The following is a 15,266-nucleotide window of genomic DNA, read 5'->3' on the forward strand; positions in this document are numbered from 1 at the left end:
TAATACAGATCCCCTTCTTATGTGCATCCCCCCCCCCCCCCCCCCCCCCCCCGCTCCTTTCTTTTTCCCTGTGTCTCTGTTCTTTTTCGCTAAATCCAGGAATTTAGCATGGCCGTGGATGAGCAACAATCTGTCAATTAGTGGAATTCCTATGCAATTTATGGTTCCTCTCATTGCTTCTTTCATCTATCAGTATCTGGCTTTATCTACCAGCAGGACCACTGTTTGTAAAGATACTTCCCTTTCATTCTTTCCATTCTGGCAAAACAAGCTGGTGAGGGGTGCCTAGTTTGTGCTAAAGTGAATAGCTGGACTACAGGGGAGATTGCAAGGTGGGAGGGGGCGACCTTGGGCTGCACTTCCTTTCCAACGATGCCAGGTGGATTTTACTGAAATGCCCCAAGCAGGAAGGCTTAAATATATTCTGGTAATAGTATGTCAGTTAACAGGGTGGCGAGAAGCATTCCCGACTGTTTCAGCAACTGCTGGATTGGTTATTAAGGTATTTTTAGAACAAATAATTCCAATATATGGGATTGTGGAAGCAATAGACTCAGGGGAGCTAATTTTACAGGACAGCTCCTTTAAGGGGTTATGGATACTTTAGGAATACAATGTGTGAAAAACGACGTTCACTTTCCTGGTAAATTTTAATAAGTCTAATAAAAAAAAGACAATAGGAGACAAAGACAAAGCAAATGGTTAAAATGGCCGGGTGTTTGGCACTGTGCCAAGAGCACACCTGGTGTTTTGGAAACACCCTTTAGATACCATTTCTATTGCATCAACTTGATGCATATTCATAAGACTTTATGCATATTCAAACTTTTCAATTAACTAGTTTACATTTTCCAGGAACTTTTTAGCATGACCACTCCTTGGGTCCATCTTTTTAGAGCATGCGTGTTTCTTGGCTTCTGGTTTTAATTATCTTCTTATCACCTTTCAATTTGGGCATTGTCTCTTTCTTTCCACAGATGGTGAGTGTTGATAATCAGCAGGGTCCCCATCATCTGTTCATTGAATGTTATCCTAACTAAGCAGACAGTTCAAACATACTATATCGACTATTACAGCAAAGCCACTTTAACATTATACATATAGCATTCATCTTAATACTTGCAAAAAGCCAATATTATACTATGTATCTATGACAAATGTGTGAGGAAAGATGTGTGCTAATGTCTCTACAAACAATTTGATGGGCGTTAACATCTTTGAAATGGGTCTTAATGTCTCTACTGACTTTGGACAGCAGGTTTGTTACAGAGCCCAGATAGCTTGGCTCCTGAAACAGACAGGGATCTGCACAAGCCTGAACTTCTGAACTTTGGGGTAAAATAGTAGGTTCAGAAGGCGGTTCAGAAAGGCTGTACCTTCCTAGTACGTCAGCCAATGGGGAAAGGAAGAGGGCAACATGCGGCCGGGAGTTTAGGATCAAAGGAGGCTGGGTCCTCCAAAACTTCAAGAAAGAAAACCCCTGTGGGCGTGTGCCCCAGTGAACTCTCTCCCTTTATTCGAATAAAGTTGCAAGACTCCTCTGTCTCCTTTATGGACACTGACTTTTCATAGTGTGATTTTCCGTACAACAGTAAGAAAACCAATACTGTGCTGCACATGACATTCCTTTTACCCGTTTCCAGAGCACAGGCGAGATGGCAGCACTTCTCTACCACACTTTTCTTCTACTACCCAGCTGCTACATTGAGACAGGGGCGGCCAAGAGTGCAAGCACCCACAGCTCCAAGAAAGTGGTGGTGGGGTCACTCCCCCAACTACCCCCTGCCCCACAGCCCCTCACATTCCTGCCCTATGTCCATGCTTCTGTCTCATAATCCACACATCCTAACTTCGTGCACCTCGCAACGGCCCCCGTCTTTCTCAGGTTCTCATGTCCCCAGTCTAGTCTAGTTTAGTCTAGTCTAGTTCCACCCCGCCGCTACTCTCCGCCTTTTCCGCCCGGCGAGGGACATTTCAACAGTACATATATATATATATATATATATATATATATATATATAAAAGTATGCATCTGTTCCCCCATGCGCTCAGAGGCGCTGGAGGTGGAAGGCGCCAGGACGCTAAAGAAAACCGGCGGCGCAAGCAATTCCCTTCCCTTCCTATCGCATCGTCCCACCCCGCCCTGCCCTGCCTCCTGGGCGCGGCCTTGTCGTAATAAGAGGTGGAGCGAGCTACCGCCATTTCTGCGAGGTAGTGTTGGGCTGGTATTTGTCGTCTATCTGCTACAGTTTTCTCTGAAGGAGCCGTTGCCGCCATCGTCATGTTCTTCGCCCGCCTGGCTGCCTCTCTCGTCCGCCCTCTGCCACGACAAGCTGGCTTGGTGAGCACGCTCTCCCCTCCCTGCAGCGAGCGGAGGTGGCGGGCGGGAGGTGGCCGCCGCCGCCGCCATCTTGGGGACCGCGGTGACATTGAGAAGCTGAGGCCTCCCGCTCTCGGGAGTTTGAGATGGGGGGCTCACCTTAGCGTCGGGTGTCAGCGGGGCCAGACCTACTGATGAGAGAGTCAGGGTGCCCTCATTTGGTAGGTGGAGGACGGCCTGTCCATCCCCGGTGATGGTGCTTGGCGCTGTTGGGGTTCAGGTTAATGTCTGAAAGCTGCCCGATCCAAATCAAGGTGAGGGATTTGCCCTGCAAAGCTTTGCCAGGTGGTGTTTTCTTTCCCCCCCCCCCCCCCATCTTGGTGAGAAGAGCTGGGGATGTGAAGATCTGTTCCCGCTGGTGTCCCTTGTGAAGGTGAACGGAGGAGAGGCCTGCCCAGGCGTTCAGAGAAATAGCATTAACGGTGCCTGGAGCTGCACTGGGAGCTTTACTTAGGACATAGGAGTATAACATTTTATTGCATTCATTATCACAAATTTTTTTTTGTTGTTGTTTTTGCTCTCGTCTATGTTCTAGCCATACCAGATATTTTGCAGATTTTTTTTTTTAAGAGGGTCATCCCTTAGAATACAACATAATTTCTCCCTTGTGGAGAACCGTGAGGGTTGTGGTGATTTCTTTCTGCCACAAGCATTTGACGTTCAGCACAAAGGTGGCAGGCGAGAGGAGATGTTGCTTTGGGATCTGCTGCGGTACTGTTGTGGTTGACAGCACTGCAACACAGAAAAATGCAGCAAATAATTTTGAGCAATCTCTTTTACCAGCTGTCCTTGTGATTGGAGTGCTGTGGGACTAAACTCAAAACTGAGACACGTTAAATTTATAAATTCATGATCAAAAATATTACTGTTACCTCTCAACCTTTTTTTTTAATGAATGAGGAAATTTCACTGTTACTGAAACAATTACTTGTTCTAGATTTCCAGAAACACCCTGGGTGCAGCGTTTGTTGCTGCAAGAAACCTCCATGCCTCCAAAACATGCTTTCAGAAAACTGGTGAGTCTGAGGAAGGTCTTCATATAACAGTGTGGTCTAAGAACTTATTCTATCAGACAAAAGGGAATTTGAATATGGTGTGTGTATCAGTCGACAGAATGCTTAAGGATGTTTATATAGTGACAGTATTTAACTTAAGTTTTGCACAGTCACATCTAGCAGACTTTGCTTTAATAACTATTCAGATTATGCCCAAACCAAGGAGTGGTCACATCAGTTTATGCAGTTTATCTGCTTTGTGAGGATTCCATTCAGAATTATCTCATTCTGATAGTCAGAACTCTTGCAGTCCCCTCTTATTTTGGGGAAAAAAAAAAGCAGCCTCAAATTCTAATTTTTTATCTTGTTTGTAACAGTATGAAGGAACAGATGACTCCCAGGCCTGCCAGTGTTTTGTCCTTGAGCATAACTTTTTGCTGCCAGCATTTTGGTGTTTAGAGAAAACAGTGTCCCTGCGTAACTGTGTTTTTGATAGTGGTTCATATACAATTTTCAAAGTGGCTTGGGGTTATTAAATGTATTAGAAAATAAAAATTTCACAATTTTATTTACTGTTTCCTGGCTGGGGAAATAAAGGGTTTTTGGAGGTACGCTGCCAAACAAATTTAAGGAATATGGAGTACACATTTTTACGGCTTATATTGAACAACTTCTTAAATGTATCAAGTTTCTTTAAATATATTTGGATCTTGGATTGCAAATCACAGGATGTTTTGATGCCTCCAGTTTAAGTAACCTCTCTGCAAGTGGAGTGAGAATGTCTGTTCTTAGCCTAATTATTTAATCTAATTTTTTTCTAGAGGGAGAGATTGTTAATAGTGTAAGACATAATGAAGGAAACTGGTAACTAAACAGTCATCAATGTTTTAATTGAAGCTGTCTTGTAATGATGTGTTGAATCTGCTTTTCTTAGCTGGGAATACAGAAGCTGTTGTTTATCTTGTGCATCTAGCATGTTGCTTGCTAGACCTCGTGGCATACCAGAGAGGGCACCTTGGCCTGTAAATTCAAGACAAGCTTACTAAATTCATATCTTGTTTTAATGTGCTAAGTCAGGTGTGAAATGTCTCTTTCCAGGTACTGCTGAGGTATCCTCTATTCTTGAGGAACGTATTTTGGGAGCTGATACCTCTGCTGAACTTGAGGAGACTGGTCGTGTGCTCTCAATTGGTGATGGTATTGCCCGTGTGTATGGCCTAAGAAATGTCCAAGCAGAGGAAATGGTTGAATTCTCTTCTGGACTGAAGGTAAACTTTCACTAAAGCAGTTTGTTTAGTCTAGAAATATATTTTTTACAATTAGGACTTTTAAAGGAGAATGAGACTGTTCTTGGTGGTACCTGTGTGAACCTCTTGCAAACTTCATTTCAACTTTAATAAGTATTAGCTAGCTAATATAATACTATAAAAAGCATATATTTGAATTCATAACACTTTGCTTTCAGTGTCTAGTTCTTGGCTAGCATTTGAATTTTGTGTCTTCAACTAGGAGGTAGAAGATCTAATCTGCTATTGGATTTTGTTTTCTTTGGTTTCATGCTGGCTTTTTTGTTTACTGTTGAATCACAGCCTCATTCTACATTAAAATAAAAAAAAGCTGTCTGACTGTTCTGAGAGTACTGCAACAGCTCTTCCAATATTTTTAATAACCTAACTCACCTTGGCCAGAGAATAAGTTAGTGCTTTTTCCTTATACAAATCTTAGGCAAAAGATAAATGTTGTATTTGAATCCTGCTTATTCTTTCTGCTCTTTTTAGAGAGATAAATGGCAATGCTAGACTGCTGCAGTATAATTATGTGGTAAGTTGAAGGCTTAGGCAGGCAGGTTCTCTAACCAATATGGACATAGATGCATTGTTCATAAAAGCAGAACATTGACTATTGTTATAAATAAGATTGAGATAAATTATGTGGCACCTTATACTGTAGAATGATCACATTGGTATTAAACTGTGACAGTTTTTGTAGATGTTGGTATGGGTTTTCTCAGGATAATGTGATCTTTGTCCTAGGGTATGTCCTTGAATTTGGAGCCCGACAATGTTGGTGTTGTTGTGTTTGGTAATGACAGACTGATCAAAGAGGGGGATGTTGTGAAGAGGACTGGTGCAATTGTGGATGTTCCAGTTGGGGAAGAGCTGCTGGGCCGTGTTGTAGATGCCCTGGGTAATCCAATTGATGGGAAGGTAAGTGTAACTTGGTGCTTACTACCTCTGCTTGTATCTATGTGATACAGACTGCAACAGTTTCTTTTCTTTTTTTAAGGGTTCTATTGCATCTAAGACACGTAGGAGAGTTGGCTTAAAGGCCCCTGGGATCATTCCCAGAATCTCTGTGCGCGAACCTATGCAGACTGGGATTAAGGCTGTAGACAGCTTGGTGCCAATTGGTCGTGGCCAGCGTGAACTGATAATTGGTGACCGGCAGACCGGGTAAGTTAATTGCCCAAGCCAAAAATGTTTCCTTTAACAGAGACTTGAGTGCAGTGTGCACCAATGTACAGAACTGAGCACAAAACTGTGTAGAGGTTGGGAGAACTGCAGGCAGCTTAACTTATCAACCTGTGTTACCCAGGAAAACTTCAATTGCAATTGACACAATAATCAACCAGAAACGATTCAATGATGGCACAGATGAGAAGAAGAAGCTGTATTGTATCTATGTTGCAATTGGCCAGAAGAGATCTACTGTTGCTCAGCTGGTGAAGAGGCTCACTGATGCAGGTACAGATTTTTTAAGATGGTTGAGCCTGGTAACTAGTGCCATCCTGTTCTCATAATGCTGAATACTGCTGTGACCTCTCCTAGCTGCAAGTATAGACAGAATTTTTTTTTTTTATTAAATGGATGAACTACTTTTGTGGACAAGAAATCTTTCTAGGTATCTGGGGGAAAACAACCCCTTAATTTTGCTACATTGCATTAGAAGACTCTTTTGAAGTCCCAAAACTGCTGAATTTCTTCTGGAAAAGTCAGCCTATTTTTTTTTTCCTAGCAGAGTTGAGAGGTTCCTCTTGGCAGGCCTGGTGACAAGCTATGGCCTACAAGTATTTATATGGACTTTGTGTTTCATATGCATGTAAGTGTGAATGACCGGTAAAAATTTAAGTGGAGAGTCTTGACTGCCCGAACGTAAGGGATTAAATTATAGCATCTTTTCAGGAACAGTTGACCAAGGCAGCATATGTAACAGAGCTTGCAAGAGAATCAGGTACCTTACCTCTTATCTGCTGGTCAAGCAGTCATAAGTAGCAGGAAAAGAACCCCACATTTTAGGACAGTAATTTGTTTGGGACTGTGAAACAAATGATAGTATTGCCTTGCAACAGCCAGGAAACTATGGACTTTCAGGCTGAGTTACTTCTAGAACAAAAGTGTGTCTTGGTTCAAGTTTAAGTTTAATTTTAAATGAAAAAGAAGCCTGCAAGTGTTAGGTGGCTGTGAACTTGCTCTTGAAACTTGAGCTAGTTGAGCTAACAGACATGTTCATCTAGTACAGTAGGCTTTCCTGTAACAATGTAGTGATGCTGCCTGGGCTTGCTTTAGCAACTTAGTACTTCACATGTGCATTGTATTTGCTGATTACAGGCATGGTGAGGTAATCTACTCAGTGGTGTGTTTCTCCAATTTTTTCCAGATGCCATGAAGTACACTATTGTGGTGTCTGCCACAGCATCTGATGCAGCACCCCTTCAGTATCTGGCTCCCTATTCTGGCTGCTCCATGGGTGAATACTTCAGAGACAATGGAAAACACGCGTTAATCATCTATGATGACTTGTCCAAGCAGGTCAGGAAACGTTGTTTATAGGGCTCATAGTCTAACATTGGTGTTTGTAGCTGTAAGATCACCTCAAGTTTAGAAATCCAAAATGTTAAATGAGCTTCTGAAATCTGAAAGCTTTCTTTATATGATGTAGGCTGTTGCTTATCGTCAGATGTCTCTGCTGCTGCGTCGTCCACCTGGCCGTGAAGCCTACCCAGGTGATGTGTTCTACCTGCACTCTCGCCTGCTGGAGAGAGCAGCCAAAATGAATGACTCCTTTGGAGGTGGCTCTCTGACTGCCTTGCCTGTCATTGAAACTCAGGCTGGTGATGTGTCTGCTTACATTCCAACCAATGTCATCTCCATCACTGATGGACAGGTAGGACTTCACATCCCAGTGTACATCTGTGTTATTTACTGTCAGGTCTCTGAGGAAGCTTTCAAGCTTCTGACCAAGATAATAATTCTCTCTTACAGATTTTCTTGGAAACTGAGTTGTTCTACAAAGGTATCCGTCCAGCCATCAATGTTGGTCTGTCTGTGTCCCGTGTAGGTTCTGCTGCTCAGACCAGGGCTATGAAGCAGGTAAGCATGAAACTGCTGCTCCTCTTGCTAGAGATGAGTAGTGTGTAGGCCTTCCAACCTATTTCACTCGAAAGAGCTGTGAATAGAGAGGGAATAAAGCTTTGGATTTCTTAGTGTTATGAAACTATAAAAGAACAAACTTTTTATATCTCTTTGATATTTTTATTACTTGTTGAGCGAGGCGGGAGAGAAAGGAAAATTGTATCTGCATAAAGATATAAGATTATGTTTCAGTATGCTGAGCTGGGTACTGATCTAACTAGAAATAGAGAATACTCTCTTAACCCTATGCTTTTAGTCCATATATGTAATTAGAGGTTTAATATTAATGATCACTGTTTTAGGGAGGCATGCTTATATTAAAAGGTGGGATATTTAGAAATGCAAATAATCATCTGTCAGGATCTTGGGATTCAGTTTTCTGGTATGGAAAGCAAAGCCGACTTGTGACAGCTGTCATCTGAAGATAACCTGCAAACTCCTAGATACATTTAAAAGGTGATCAAACTCAGTCTGATCTGTATATTGTGTTGTAGGTGGCAGGTACCATGAAGCTGGAATTGGCTCAGTATCGTGAAGTAGCTGCCTTTGCCCAGTTTGGCTCTGATCTGGATGCTGCTACACAACAGCTGCTGAACCGTGGTGTACGTCTGACAGAGCTACTCAAACAAGGACAATATGGTGAGTGTCTTGAACTTAAAAAGTCTGCATTTCACATTAGTCACTTGTGCTAACAAAATTGGTCTTTGTGGCAGCATTTACCATGTCCATTCTGTGCATATGGTAAATGCAGACTTGCTTTTGAACCATGTTGTGTATGTGCAGTTGATCTTCAAAGAAAGGACTGCATAGTACTGATGTGTCCTGATGTGAGAGTTACTGATGCCATGAGTGCTCTCTTCTGCAGTTCCCATGGCTATTGAAGAACAGGTTGCAGTCATCTATGCTGGTGTAAGAGGTCACTTGGACAAGCTGGAGCCCAGCAAAATTACTAAATTTGAGAGTGCTTTCCTAGCTCATGTACTGAGTCAGCACCAGGCTCTCCTCTCCACAATCAGGTATGATGATTTATCCTGCTTCATCCCAAGGGTATTGATTTGATGGCTGGAGTACAGATAATGGTCACTGAACTGTTAATTTAGTGTAGCCCAGAACACCAGGCCTTAAGCTGCCTGTACCAGAACTGGAAATTAAATCAGCCTTCCAGTTGTCCAGAGCTCAGCTTTCATGACTTTAGTTCTTAGGAAATCCAGTTGATGCTTAAAATGGAGAAAGGGGTGTTATGTTAGTAGTACAAATTCATGTATCAAACATAAATGTTTTAATTCATCTACTAATTTTGTTAGAAATGGGAAGGTTTGCTGTGAAGCCTTTGTCTTAGGGATTGACCATCTATCTATTTCTGTGTTGGAAGTTTAACTAAACTCTTTCAACAGGACTGAAGGGAAGATCTCTGACCAGACAGAAGCTAAGTTGAAGGAAATAGTCACAAGTTTCCTGGCTACTTTTGAGGCATAAACTTAAAACTGTTCAAACAGACCAGGCTCTTGTGATCCAGTGCTCCAGTTCCATCAAAGATTTAAAAGTGTGCAACTTGAATGTACAGATCTCAATGAGAATAAAAGTTCCTATGTAAAAAGGCTTGTATATTCTGATTGCCTTCTAGCTAGCTGCTTTCACCTTTAAAACTGTGGAGGAGTCCCTCTGACACGTGCTTGCTTAAAGGAACTCTGAATAATTGGGGGTATCTTAACTCCCCAGCTGGATCAAACTCCACTTACATGAATGAGGAGGTGTAGCAGTTAGTTTCTGGAGCTGTGACCACAGTTCCCATTGTGACAGAGCTGAGTGTTGTTCTTGGAGTCTTCATACTTTTTGCCAGGCAGCTGATATCTGAGAAAAAGGCATTCAGCTGGGGAAACAGTTTATGTTGTCTTGGGTGGTAACTAGTTGGACCTCACAGGAATCTCAAACAGCCTGATACTGTGGCAGAGTATTTCTTAGAATTGCTGTCTAACCTATCCTGGGGCCTGGCTTTTGGAAGATAGGTTCTCTCGGAACTGAGGTCCTTGTGTCTTGGGACAACTGTAGTTGACTAATTCTGTCAATAAACTGTCAGCAATTGTTAGTGGGTGGGATGGAGGAAGGTTATATACCAGAACATTGCTTTCATTTCCCAACTTCTGCATGCCATGTGAGGCGTGAGATCCCAGTGTTAGACCTATCTAGGATGTAGGAAAGTTAAAAGTTGCTCTACTTTGTGTGGTGTATTCAACTTTACCTGGTGCACTGGAGTGTGGACCTGATTTTCTCTGAGCCTGAGGGAATTGCAGGCTGTCAGTGGCAGATCTGTTCCCACGGGAAAGTTTCTTGGGAAATCTCACACTCAAGGACAACATTTGTAAATCATCTTGCTTTCTCAAAACAGTTCTGCATAACTGTCGATAGCATGTTTTTCTCTTGTCCCACCAATGGGACAAGAGGTGGTGTTCCCTTACCCAATCATGTTAACCCTGTAGCCTAAGACCCTATAAAAGCTGAAAAGTTTGGAGAATAAAGGCTCATCTTCCTAGCAACTTGGCTGGTGTGTGCTGTGAACCCGCTCTTCTACATCGTGTCCAACAGTGACACTGGAGCTTGGTCCTTAATCCTTGGTGAGCTATTGTACTGCAGTTACCTGTGATCAGGACTGCTCTTGAGGCTGCTCACTCTGTTCCCAGTTAATTTCCTTCACAGGACTATCTTGCCTCCCAGTTTGAACCTGCTGTGTTACAGGCAGCTAGATGCATTTTGACAGTTCCAGGCTAACAAGCTGCTCTGGTGTACTGGGTCTGATTAAGGTAAAGTTCACAGCCTTCACAGTGCTGTGCTTTACATTAGTAGCTAGAAGGGTGCTTATAATAGACCAGTGTTTTGGCTACTGCTGAGCAGTGCTGTCCCTCTGACATTCCTTCCCCCATCAAAGGGATGGAAGAGGACAGAACCAGGCCAGCTGACCCAAATTAGCCAAAAGGACATTCCATACTGATGCCTTTTGGGACTACCTAAAAACAGGCCAGACAAAATTAAGGGAATAAAAAGCAGTTATTGAAGGGCCTTCAGGTACATTTTGGGCAAATGAAGGCCCCCCCCCCCCCCCCCCCCCCCGGGGCTACACCCAAAAAAATGGATGATGGGTCACAGATTTTCATACTTTTATAAGTTTGGTCCATTTGCATATTGGGGGTTAATCTTCCAATTACAGCTTCAGGTAATGAAGGCATTTACCCCAAGTTTGTTCACCTCTCAACTCACTTTAGTTTACATTTCTTGGGGCCTGAGACAGTAAGGTGTCCTTGATTCCCAGGCCTAGAGAGGAATTGTTTTGTCTGACCAAAATGGGAAAACAGTAGCTAACACTATATGGAGTTCAGTTATACACTAAAGAATTGCAGGATTACAAATATATGAAAAATAGCTAAGATCCTAAGGCATCAATACTATATGATGTCAGCTCAGATATATAAATCTAAGGGAGAGAAAAGAGGGGTGTTTGTGATTCTTCAGTTTTCCTTCCAGAGGAACCATTATGTGTGCTGTGAAAAATGAGATTCACACTTTTTTATATAAAATTGAAAGAGTTTAATAGAAAATTAGGAGACAGAAATAAAGCAAAATGAACAAATATGGCTGGGTGCCTCAGCATTCAGCCAAGAGCATGCCTTGCTAACAAAGGATTGTCCCTTAAAAACACAAATCTATTACATATTCATAAATTATAAATTCTTATACATTATTCAAACATTCCTCTTAAGTTTTAGATGTTCCTTTGTTTAGCTTCAACTCCCCTTCTCTCCAATAGATCAGTCATCTCGGCTCTGTTGAGTCACACTCCCCAATAACAGAGGTTCAGTAAATTCCTCCCTTGGAGCTCTGCTCACTGCTGTCTTCACCTGGATAAGATAATCTAAGAATGCAGGGGGGTTCTGACTATCTTTTCAGTCTCTAGGTTATATGAACAAAAGCAGTCTTTATTTTAATACCATGCTACAGCCTAACATATATATATATGTATTACATGATCATTTCTAAGTTTTATCAATAACAGAAATAAAAGGAATTATATTAGTACAGCAAAGTTTTCCAACATTATACATATAACATTTGTTTTAATATTTGTGAAAAGCCAATAATATAATATGCAATTATATGCTGAAGCCCTACTTCCCAGGAAATGTCTGAACATCGTTGTTAATGGGAAGTAGAGATTGACATTCCTTTTTAGCTTATGCATACACAGAATCTCATTTATTTCTTTCCTTTCACTGTAATAAAACTGCCTTATCTCACCCACTGGTTGTTCTCAATCTTATTCTTGCCCCTGTCCCATTAAGAAAGGCAGTAATAGAGCAGCTTAGTGGGCATTTGGCACCCAGCCAAGGTCAACCTGCTACATTTGTTAATGGCCTGAGTGTTTGGAGTGTGAGCTCTGCAGTACAGGAAACAAATGAACACTTATTTTTAGCCCAAGAGTGTCAGACATCTTTCTTGGGAGAGCTGACATGTTAGAGTAGGGAGGCCTGGGAAAGTCAGCTGTTGTAGCCCCTTTAGGCCATGATAGTGTGGATTTGTAATGATGGCTTGTGCCCTCTTGGGAGTGTGGACAGGGTTTGTCTGGTTTAAGTCAGCCTCAGGTTACAATTAAGCAGACTGGTTTCAGTAAGTGGAATATGCTTTTTTTTTAAACATTACTGTTTTAGCTATCCACATGTTAAAGCAGGCAGCAGGTCAGAGCAGCAGGTGTGATTCAGGCTTTCCAGCAGTGTCCTATCTCAGCTGCTTTCATCTTTAAGCACTGCTCAGAGGTTTGTTTACCTGGCATCTCCTCTTGGTCAGTGGCCCATAATAAGCTATAAATAAGAGTAGGATGTGTATTGTGAAGGAGGGTTGTGTCTTATGAGAAGCAGCTGAGGGTGTTTAACCTGGAGAAAAGGAGGCTCAGTGTCCACCTTTTTGTGTTCTACAACCCCCTGAAAGGAGGTTGTAGCAAGGTGGGAGTTGGTCACTTCTCCTAAGTAACAAGTGATAGGACAAGAGGAAATGGCCTCCAGGTGTACCAGGGAAGGTTTAGATTGTATATTAGAGAAATTTATTCACTGAAAAGATGGTCAGGCATTGGAACGGGCTGCCCAGAGAAGTGGTGGAGTCACCATCCCTGGAGGGATTTAAAAGATGCGTAGATGTGGCACTTGAGGACATGGTTTAGTGGTGGGCTTGGCAATGCTGGTTTAATGGTTAGACTCAATGATCTTGGAGATCTTTTTCAACCTAAGCAATTCTGCAATTCTATGAAACCTTTCCAAAATACTCTGGCAACCCCATGCCAAGCTATCTGGGAAAAGCACTGCAGATTGTATGGGTGTGGCCATGCAGCAGCTGGCTCTGTTGCTCACCCTCTGCTCCACATTTCCTTTGGGAAACCGTGTGGGTTAATTGTGTTTGGCTATCACTAGTGGGTTTTTCCCATGGCATGCCAATGCCGGTACCTCGTGTTCCCTTGATCTCACCCATCTGCAGCAGTGCACCTTGTTCTGTTGCACTATATTAGGAATGGTGAGGAGTACGACACTGACTCCCTTAGCTTCATTGTCCAAGAAAGCAAAGTTTATTATTCTTAATCTTCTTTTATACACGTTTGAGAAGGTCCGAGAGGTAAAACTCTCATTGGTCATTAAAGCAACACATCACCATAAGCGGAACACCACCCCTTGACTAAGCAACACCTGCAGATTGTTGTCCTTTACCAAGGACTGTTTGGATTCTTTCTCATGCTTTCTTAGGCCAGAGTGAGAAGCTTGTGTGACTTAGTTTCACACAGGCTCTGTTCCCTGCTTGCTTTTTGCATGTCCTAGTTTAGGGCAAATTAGGGAGGAAAACTCCAAATGGGGATTTCTCCAGGGAAATGCCCCCTCCCCACCAACTGGTCCAGGAAAGGGAAAAAAAAATTCCTTGGAGAGAAGTGGAAAAAGCTGTTTATTTAACAGAAAATTGAATAATATTAAATAATAAAACCTCTTGCTGTTCGATGGGATGGCAAGTCTAGGAAGAAAAGTCCTTTTCATGTGGTGTAGCTCGGCTCGCTCAGGTTCTTATCAGTCCCTCTGGCGCTGGAAAGTGCCGAGGCCCAGGCCCCGGTGGGCCACAGGCGTGAGCTCCTGGGGTTTGGCTGGGTGTTCAGTCCAGAGCAGGCTTGCACAGATCCAAGAAAAAAGGAAAAAAACAAAGGTCCAGGGAACTCCTCTGCCTCAGCTAGCTAAAACTAACTAAAAACCAGAGAGAAGCTCTGTCCCTCTGTCTGTCAGTGCTGCAGACACCACAGTCCAGGAGCAAGGTGTGGGAGTGATGTTTTTCTTTAACACAAACTGCGCGCTTCTTCTTCCCCCTCTCTTGCTCTCAAAGCCGGTCTTAAAGGTGCAGAACTTAATATATAACATAAACCAGACGATTGGGGATACCAGTATCATAAAGTCACCCCAGGACAAGTATCCACATTGTTCCCCCAACCCATGGAAACCCAGGAACGAACAGTGAAGGCCCACATGGCAAGTGGGGAAAATGTAACCATGTGTGAGTGGGGACACTGTGCCCCAGAGTTGGACTTGCTGGGCAAGCTGATGGTGGAGTGCAGTGGCAGGATGTGGGAGGCATGGTTCAGGGCCCACTTCTGAGTGAGTGGGTGTACAGTGGGATGAGGGTAGTGGGATTAGAGCTAGCAAGAGATGGGGGTCACCCCTCTCTGCTCAGAGCTGGCTCCAAAGTTGCCTACAATTGTGGTCCTGGGGTGCCATTGCTGAACTCTCTAAGCATCCTGTGATGGTGAAATGCTGGCACAAAGTTGCTCAGAGAGGTGGTGGATGTTCCATCCCTGGAAATATTCAAGATTGGGTTGGGCAGGGCTCTGAGCAAACTGATCTAGTTGAAGATGTCCCTGCTCATTGCAGGGGAGTTGGACTAGATGGTGTTTCAAGGTCTTTTCCAACTCAAATCCTTCTATGATTCTATGATGCCCTGGCAGGCACTACCCCTCCACACATCTTGAGAGCTGTGACTTTACAACCTGCCCTATGCAGCCAAAATACATTCTAGCAAGTGACTGCTGCTGTGCTGGAGAAAGTGCCAGGTTGAAGGTTTAATAATATTAATTGACCACTGGTGAACTACTTGGAGATACCATGGCCAAAAGGGTCTTTTGATGTTGTTACGAATGGGTTAAAAGAGAAGAACAAGGAAAGTTAAGTCTCTGTGAATAAAATGGATCAAATCGAGAAAGGTTTGAAATATACCCCTGAAAGGAATGAGGAACTTGTCTTTACAAACAAACTGTGGATTTGCTGGTAAATAAATCTAGATACTGAGAGATAAACAAAACAATGGGAAGGATTCCACTGATTGATAAATGGAATGAGAGATTTGTCTTTATAAACAAACTGTAGGTCTGATGATAAATAAAATTGAATACTGAGAGATGAAAGAAACAATTGG

At 42.8% G+C, this 15,266-nt stretch overlaps 1 protein-coding gene across 1 annotated transcript; it reads left to right on the forward strand.

Moving 5' to 3' along the window:
• The first annotated feature begins 2,172 nt into the window (after positions 1-2,172).
• Positions 2,173-9,385, forward strand: LOC131591463 (ATP synthase subunit alpha, mitochondrial-like). The gene is made up of 12 exons (XM_058862194.1): positions 2,173-2,341; positions 3,318-3,396; positions 4,474-4,643; positions 5,409-5,582; positions 5,662-5,828; positions 5,971-6,119; positions 7,033-7,184; positions 7,315-7,539; positions 7,638-7,745; positions 8,282-8,426; positions 8,653-8,803; positions 9,182-9,385. The coding sequence occupies exons 1-12, from the start codon at positions 2,282-2,284 to the stop codon at positions 9,261-9,263; spliced, it is 1,662 nt and encodes a 553-aa protein (XP_058718177.1). The 5' UTR covers positions 2,173-2,281; the 3' UTR covers positions 9,264-9,385.
• The last annotated feature ends 5,881 nt before the right edge of the window (positions 9,386-15,266 follow it).

The sequence above is a fragment of the Poecile atricapillus genome, chromosome W, assembly GCF_030490865.1.
Source record: "Poecile atricapillus isolate bPoeAtr1 chromosome W, bPoeAtr1.hap1, whole genome shotgun sequence".
NCBI lineage: Eukaryota > Metazoa > Chordata > Aves > Passeriformes > Paridae > Poecile > Poecile atricapillus.